This window comes from Amaranthus tricolor, chromosome 3 (genome assembly GCF_026212465.1).
Source record: "Amaranthus tricolor cultivar Red isolate AtriRed21 chromosome 3, ASM2621246v1, whole genome shotgun sequence".
Taxonomy (NCBI): Eukaryota; Viridiplantae; Streptophyta; class Magnoliopsida; order Caryophyllales; family Amaranthaceae; genus Amaranthus; species Amaranthus tricolor.
The window spans coordinates 32234932-32243303 of NC_080049.1; the positions used below are offsets into that span (position 1 = coordinate 32234932).

General features: G+C 32.6%; 1 protein-coding gene across 5 annotated transcripts; it reads right to left on the reverse strand.

Annotated features, from left to right (window-relative positions):
• Positions 1–652: 652 nt before the first annotated feature.
• Positions 653–8372, reverse strand: LOC130808801 (leucine-rich repeat protein 2-like). 5 transcript variants are annotated; one of them, XR_009040740.1, is made up of 9 exons: positions 7511–8372; positions 7246–7378; positions 7063–7134; positions 5917–6060; positions 5650–5721; positions 5464–5535; positions 5280–5352; positions 3348–3414; positions 653–2783 (listed from the first exon to the last, which is right to left on the reverse strand). XR_009040740.1 is itself a non-coding variant. In XM_057674307.1 (8 exons), exons 1-7 carry the CDS (start codon positions 7599–7601, stop codon positions 5292–5294), a joined length of 645 nt encoding a protein of 214 aa, XP_057530290.1. In that variant the 5' UTR covers positions 7602–8372; the 3' UTR covers positions 653–3414; positions 5280–5291. The 5 variants fall into 5 exon arrangements, 3 of the variants coding, with proteins under 3 accessions (XP_057530290.1, XP_057530291.1, XP_057530288.1); XR_009040739.1 differs by having other exon boundaries at positions 654–2780; XM_057674307.1 differs by having other exon boundaries at positions 653–3414.

The following is an 8372-nucleotide window of genomic DNA, read 5'->3' on the forward strand; positions in this document are numbered from 1 at the left end:
TATGAGACCGTTTTAATATGAGATGAATATCAATCAATCCAATTATAAGTTTTCTTAATATGTGTTCGGTATTTAATTTATTTAAGGTCATAATTATTGCATTTAAGGTTCAAATTAAATTTTTTTTATAAGTTATGACTGATCATAATTAATCACTTTAATTAATAATTTTTAGATCAAAATTTAAATTTTTTATAACAAAGAAGCATTGAACTCTTGGTCATTTCCAAGAGCGTTCATTGAATCAATTGCCAAACATAATTCGAAATCGAAACTTTTCCCATCTTCACAACCAGGGTAAGCAAACATTACATCTACAACTTTATTTCCAAGTCCATTATGAACACAAATTGTTGAGAAAAGAGTAATATCACTATTATTGATCGATGATTAAAGAGTGCAAGTACTCTTATGTTTTGTTAGAACCATCATTATACATTGAATAAGAGTATTTGTATTGTGCAATGTTTTAACACTATTATTGATAGTTTTATTGACCATTCATTTGTTGTTTGAAATTTATCCATAGAATGATAGATTAATACCATTTTATTAAACTTTGTTATGAAATTGTAAAAATAGAACCATATTTAGGTAGAAATTGACAGTTTAACGTCAAAATTGATCACTTATAAGTCCAAATTGAAATTTTCTATTTTAATTGATCTGTTTTAGTTTTACCTTACGTTAAAATTAATACCTTTAAGATCAAAATTGATAAATACTCCAGAAAACGGAAAAAAGAGAAGCGTGTGATGCTGTTATATGCGAATTGGGCACCCAAATTGATAGTGGATAAAAAGGGATGTGTAGAAGAAAACCAATAACTTTCAATATTCTGGATGAATTCTACAACACATCTGGAATCCTCTTATTTGACGACACTTTAGACTATTAAAAATTAAGATTTTGAATTACTATTACCCTCAAATCTCAACCAGGAAATAGTGTTATATTAATAATTAAACTTTGTTTATATTAATAATTAAACTACTCCTTGAATATTACACAATATTAATTCAAAACTATAAATAAAATATCAAAAGTTTAGTGATGGGCTCATGGCTAGTTTAGTTGACTAGCACCTTCTCCCTTGAGCTTACTTGTCGAATCTCTACTAACTAAATATTAGGGTTTGTTTATTAAGGAATCATTACGGATAGGGTTTAGGCTTTAAACTTTAGCATTTTAGGAATTAAGGGTTTTAGGATTTAGGGTTATAAGGTTTAGGGTTTAAGATTAGGATTTAGGTTTTATCATTTAGGTTTTGGGGTTTAGAGTTTTAGGTTTAAGATTTCGGTTTAGGGTTCAGGCTTTAGAGATTAGGGTTTTATGGCTTATTGTTTAAGGATTTAGGTTTTAGGGTTTTAGGATTTAAGTTTTATGGTTTAGGGTTTAGGGTTTAGGTTTAGGGATTAAGGTTGATCATTTAGTATTAAAGGTATATAGGTTAAGTGTAATGGCCCGATTTAAGTGACTCGATAATTCATATGAAAAATACGAATTCTAGTCCACTCTTTGGACTCTAGAGAAAAGTCTCCTCTAGGATTGTCAACGTTCCGTCGATAAAGAAATATAATTAAAACAGAAAACAGTACCAACGTGAAAGAAGTAAGTCAGCGGAAGTTCTTACGTACAACTCGAGAGTAGGGATGGCATTGGGTATTGGACCTGACCCGGATCCGTATCCGTTTTCACGGATCTGGGTCCTAAAAAATTGGACCCGTCGGATCCGGATCCATTTAAATTCACGGGTCCGAATCCGGATCTGAGAAAAATACCCAGATTCGGACCCGCGGATCTGGAGGACCCTTTTTTTTATTTTTATTTTTTATTTTTTATATATTAAATATATATTAAAATATATATTAAAATCAGTAACATTAGATATCTGCATGTAAAATCAGTAACTTGAACCGAATCGAGACAGCATTATGCAGCAAATTTTTATCGATTAACAGAATAATAGCCTGTTTTGTTGACACCGGAATCTCAGTACAGTTCAAACAGGTAATGTTATGGTCTAAAGTTTCATACCTGAATAATGTTTTCCCTGACCTAGCCATAAATAAAATGTCTGAAATACAGGACACCAACCAGGAAAGAATCTGGGTGCCTAGTTTAGGAGGGGGGCGGAATCAGGGAGATGAAAATTGCAGTTTTCAATACATTAACTATTACCAAGGAGCAAATTCATCGGAAGTGCTTCCCCATTGTGTATCGGCTATATTTATTTATGTAACAAACAACTTTAATGTGTTTGTTGGATATTTTCAAGACAATTTTGAGTTGTATAATGTTTTTTTGGGGTGATTGATTGTGAAATTATATATATTATTAATATTAGTCTATAAATATCGCTTTATTGCAATCTCAACACATTCAAAAATACAAAAAAAAAAAGCAAAAACAAGTCAGACCCGTTTTGGACCCAGATCCGGTACTGGATCCACAGTATCCGCGGAGCCGGATCTGGGTCTTGCAAAAATGAACCCGCGGATCCGGGTCCGGATCTGGATCCTGTTCCTGAAAACGGATCTGGATCCGGGTCCACCTGGACCCTGTCCAGATCCGACCTGTTGCCATCCCTACTCGAGAGTCTAAAGGCCTCTAGATAAATTAAATAAAATAGGCGAAAACGAAAAGAAAGCAACACCATCTCTTGTTACATAATTCGGAGTTATTTCTACTCATAATCTAATTACAAAAGAAAGAAGCATAGTCTTGATGATTACGGGTTCTCTGTCGAGACCTCACTCTAGTCCCCACCTGCAATCAACCTACTAGTCGTCGTGTGACAACACGCAGTAGGTTCCAAAGAACAATCCAATACACGTCAGAGACTTCATACAAATGTCAACCAGGTTGAATACAAGCAATGTGTTTATCCTAGCATGCATAGGCTCTAATACATTCATTACTAGATAATTCCAACTTGTAACGTAGCCCGTCCTGTTCGGGTCGTTCAAGTATAAATCCAATCCTTTTGGAGGAATACACTTGGGAGAGCTAATCCCAAGGCAACCACCGACCTAAGACGTTGCCCGTCCTGTTCGGGTCGTCAAAGGCAAAAGTATGCATTCCCCCATGGTGACCGTAATGATCCCAAACTGCCATGGGAACAATAATTGTAATAATCCAAACCAAAACGTTAACCCTGTTGGGTAACATAATACAAACCAAAACATTAACCCCTTTGGGTAACAAACACATAAATCCTCAATTCCCAATTAACTTCTTTCAAATTATTTAAAATGTCTAATCCTTATGTGATTTACAATGCCTCGATTAGAAATGAAACAACACTACTTGCACAACCACATAAACAGTATGGTCTAAGCGTGTACCTTTAAGCGCTGCCAACAAACGAAGTCTAATCACGATAGAAATTTCGCCCTCTTATGAATTGAGGTCCTAAATAACACACACACAAAATGATCACGTATTAGAATGTGTTTACACATTTAATCCACTCCATACTACTAAGATATTACTAAGGCTTGATAATTTTAAATGTTTTTATCCAATTCCCAATAGTTCCAAACTTTAAATTTTAACCAGAAACTTAAATGGTCAATTCGGACAGTTTAGTAAATTCAAATGGAAAATCCGACTTCGTCACTGCGTCCGGAACGCATCAATTACCTTGGGTCCCAAATTTCATAATTTCTAACATCCAATTAATATTTTTAATTATTTTAAGCGTTTAACGAGTTTTTAACGCATCAGATACATAGAACAACAACGGAACACGACTAACGTTTCCGGATCGGCGCCAACACCGAGGCAGAAACTGCTGCCCAAAAAAGTAATTCCTATTATTTTATTATTATTATTATTATTATTATTATTATTATTATTTATATATACATTATTTAAATTATTAACCCTTTAAATCTCATGACCAAAATAAACCTAACAAGATCACATTCACAACTTCTAAGATAAAACAAACAAAATCAATTTTTCTATCACACAACCACTTGATATTTCCACACATATATTAATACACAAAACCCATCAAGAAAACATATAAGTCATCAAATAAAAAGAAATATGCCCATCCACAAAATCCTTCAAGAAACTTAAAATCTCATGAATTATGATAATTAAATTAAATACTTAATTCTCTTAACAAATTAAAATTTTGTAGAGAATCCTAAAACCAAATCACTCTTTTAAATCAAGACACATATATATAAACACAATCCTTCAAGCAAATCAAATTTTGCTAAAGGATTTATAAATTCTTGGATGACTACGTTACTTAATCCATACCATTTAAATTTCTTCTAACAAATTGAAATTTTGTTAGAGAAATGTAAATCATAAAAGAATGGTGATGAATTCAAATGATGCTTAAGGATTAATAGGCAATTAAAACAATGAACTTAATGTGCCATAATACACATTTATGAGAGGAGTTACAAGACTCCTCCCCTACTCCATGACAACCGGCCACCCCTTTCCCTTCCCCTAATTTTTATTTTTTTTAAAATTAATTAATTAGTTAAGTAATTATATATATATATATATATATATATATATATATATATATATATATATATATATATATATATATGTTAAAACAGAAAAGAAACGCTACGCGATAAAATGCATAACCGTTAAAATTTAACTTACTTTATTTCTTATAATTATCAATGTAAATAATATAATTTAATAATACTTATTTATTTTATTTTATTATATTAGCAGGATTTTCTTTGTCATAGAGATGTCCATTATTTGGAAATATTGTAGAGTAGATAGCTTGTATGATAATTAAATGTTTCACAGTAATATGGAGTATCATTTATCACTTCAATGTCCAATTACTCCATTCTGATGGCTGCGTATCAATTGGCTTCATCTGTAAAGTCTTTACTGTACATCTTCACCATTTAAAAAAATTTGTAAACTTTTTTGTCTTATAGACCTCACAAGTCTTCAATCTTGCTAACAATTGACCTATAAACATCAAAATATGTCAAGAATTATATATTTACCTTAACTTATCCTTTGCTCTAACACAAGTGTTAACTTTTAAGGGGTGTTCGTTTTGCGCTTATAAGATCAAGTTAACTCAATCTCTTTCATAAGGGTAATGAATACCTCTAAATTGTTACCACTCATTTTTTACTACAAAATAATGCACTTCTTTTGTTCTCGCTCTTTCTTCTCACTTCCGTACATCCTTTATACCAATTACGAAACAATCAATAATAATAACATCTAACATTATCCTTATCTTGTTTGGAAGCTAACTTTTGCAGTTTCACCTGTTCTCAACTTCAGTTACATTCTCTCCCAGAACTGTACCGCACGAAACCGATCAATTCTGGTCCTTCTAATCTGGGATTGTTCACAAAATTGCAAGTGCAATAGCAGAAAAAGCTGTTTAGTTAGTCCGATAGTTAAGATTCAGAAATAAGGATATTGCCTTAAACTTGAAATCGTGATCACCTTTCTTCAGTAAGCTTTGAGAATGAACCAGTTATAGGAAAGGCACCACATAAGTTATTGTTTGACACATTCCTGCAGTTACAATTGATGGTTATGAGATTTTTTTCTTTTGTTAGAATTTCGTCATGTTTCATCTTTTTTTTTGGGGAGCAAGGGGAATGGGAGAGGGGTTATTATAATACATACAAGATCTTAAGGTTTCCAAGCTTGGTAAGCTCTCTAGGGATCCTTCCTGTCAGATTGTTGTCGTTTAATCGCCTGCATGAGTGTATACAAACATGGTAAAGCATATAACTGCATCACAAGCTTCTAATTTTAGATGTTTGTACCTCGAGTTTCATGATCTCATGAGATTTGATTTTCACCGCCATTTTTGATTCAATGTTAGTAGAGTACAAATTATACCGATGCAATGAGTCAAACTGAAATCATACAGTATTGTTTAATGCTTACAAAAATTTGAGGTTGGAGAGCTTAGAGAGCGATGAAGGAATAGGACCAGTAAGATTGTTGTGAAACAAATCTAAGCTCACAAGGCTCTTTAACCCACCCAGCTCTTTGGGTATTTCTCCGTCAAAGTTGTTCATATAGAGTTCCCTGACAAATCACACAAACATTATTAATCATTCAATTAAGTTTATCATTTGTCATTGTTAAGGAACCAACTCAACCAAAAGCTTAAACTGATGGTTAAGGCCCCAAGATATGTTATATACTCTAACAGTTGTAACAATGACCGGCTTATTGCTAACTGTCTCAGCACCAACTCATAGTACAATTACAATAGTAATATTCAGGATTTGTGCATATCCAGTAAGCACAGCCACATAAAACGCTAATGGGGATATTAGAGCTATTCTGTTGCTAGGAGTGAAACTTAGGGCGGGACAGGGTGTTGCCCAACCGATTTGGAGATATAATATATACATAATGACACCTTATATATTCAAGAAAAAAATGGTTAGCTTAGTGGTAAAGCTAGTGTTATAATAACAAAGAGGACATGGGTTTAAACCAGAGTGACATAATTTACCATCACGTATCAGTGCTTCAAAACCTACCCTTAATTTTTATGTCAAATATATATTGTAAATTTTCACCCTCCTTAATTTTTGGCTCAAGTTTCGCACTTGTTAGCATGTTTAGTAATACGTTCAAGCAGAAACACAATAAAAGACTCAATAGAATAGGAATCTACTAATTATTCTAGATTAACCAACTCCGAGAGCAAGATTATTTCTCTATGAAATGCCTCCTCTGAAGCATTAGTTAGAGAGCCACCTATGTAGGGTTTGAGAGCCAGATTTACGCGGCCTTACCATTATTACCGATAATAAAGAGGTTATTTCTTCGTTATCAATCGATCTTTGATATCAAAGATCATCAATAACCTCACACAAATAAAAAAACACACATAAGAGTGATTTTAATATAATTCATTATATTCGTCATAATCGAAAACCAAATACCTATAAATCTTTGGCTAAAAGAAACTACTAGATTTATAAGAGCAATTAGTAAGAACAAAAGGGCATAAAAAAGAAAACATACATAATTGAGTATAATTGTTAAAGACAGGGAAACTAAGACAGTACTTACAAGTATTGAAGGCTCTCTAGCTTTCCCAGCTCTGGAACTAATTTACCTGATAACTTAGCGTTTCCAAGATCCCTGTTATCAATCATTTTATCCACTAATTACTCTTCTAAACTTCAATTACAGGAACCCAACAATTACACTAAAAACTTGAACATCAGAATAAGAAAGTAAAAGAAAAATTACAGTCGGGTGACCCGATTATGATGGTCACAGGTAATATGAAACCAGGTACATGGATCAACAAGGGTAGGATCCCAACTCTGCAACACATTTTCTGGGTCATTCACTGCCTTCCTTAGTGCAAAGAGTGCATCTCCTATTACAAAAAATTTAAAAAAAAAAAAAAAACCCAACAAAAATCACCCAAAATATCAACTAATAAATTGAATTCAGGCCATTAAAGGAAAGTAAAAAAATTGAGAAGACAATACTTTATAAGCATACATACCTTCTAAGTTGGCATATACAGAGAAAAATGTCAATGAAATAGAAAGGATAGTAGTAATAAAAATCAAGAGTTTTGCATGACTAATCACCATTTTCAAAACTTGAAATGAGAAAGAGAACTTGGGTTTTGAGTTCAGTCGAAAATCAAGAGTGTTTTGGGTGTTCAAGTGTTTTATGTCGTTTTATGTGTGAATTTTGGACTTTGAAGCTTTGTTAATCATTTCTATTTATAGCCCCTTAAAGCCAATAAGCGCAATTTATGAAGTGGAGTACCTTTTATTTATAGAGCCCATAAACATGTTGTTAGAGTAAAATTTATTGAATGAATCAAATTATGGTTGTGTTACGCCGCGGTATTTCTTCACACAATTTTATTGTAGTCTATTTATAAGGATATGGGATACTCGTGGATTCAGGCCCATAGACTCACGGGTCAAAAGTGTTGACACATATACTTGGTAAGATTTAATGTTTCCCAAAATCATATGTTAGTAGGAGGATTAGCCCAGCTAATATATATGCAAGTCCACAATTCACTATTTTATGGATGTGGAATCTATTTCACAGGTGAAGTATTTCCAACAAGTTGAATTGAATTTAATCTCACGAATAATGGAACTATGAAAGTAAAATTGTTAAGTTGAATTTGACTTATTGTGAATGTTAGCATATAATAAAAAAACACGAGGTGCAGACACTAAGCCGAGGAAATACCATTCCAAAACCGCATGACAATGGGAGAAAGAACTCCAATAACTTATAAAATACACATCATTTTTAATTCATCAATGTAGGATAATCATCTCAACAAACACAGTGTTAAATTGAATTAAAATAAATTTAATTTATAGTCTTTTAAGTTA

Coding starts and splice junctions, on each gene's coding strand:
- LOC130808801 (XM_057674307.1), bottom strand. CDS start 7,601: ATGGTGATTAGTCATGCAAAACTCTTGATTTTTATTACTACTATCCTT. Junction 7,135..7,245: donor CATAATCGGGTCACCCGACT/GTAATTTTTCTT, acceptor GATTGATAACAG/GGATCTTGGAAACGCTAAGT. Junction 5,536..5,649: donor CTTGGAAACCTTAAGATCTT/GTATGTATTATA, acceptor TTGTAACTGCAG/GAATGTGTCAAACAATAACT.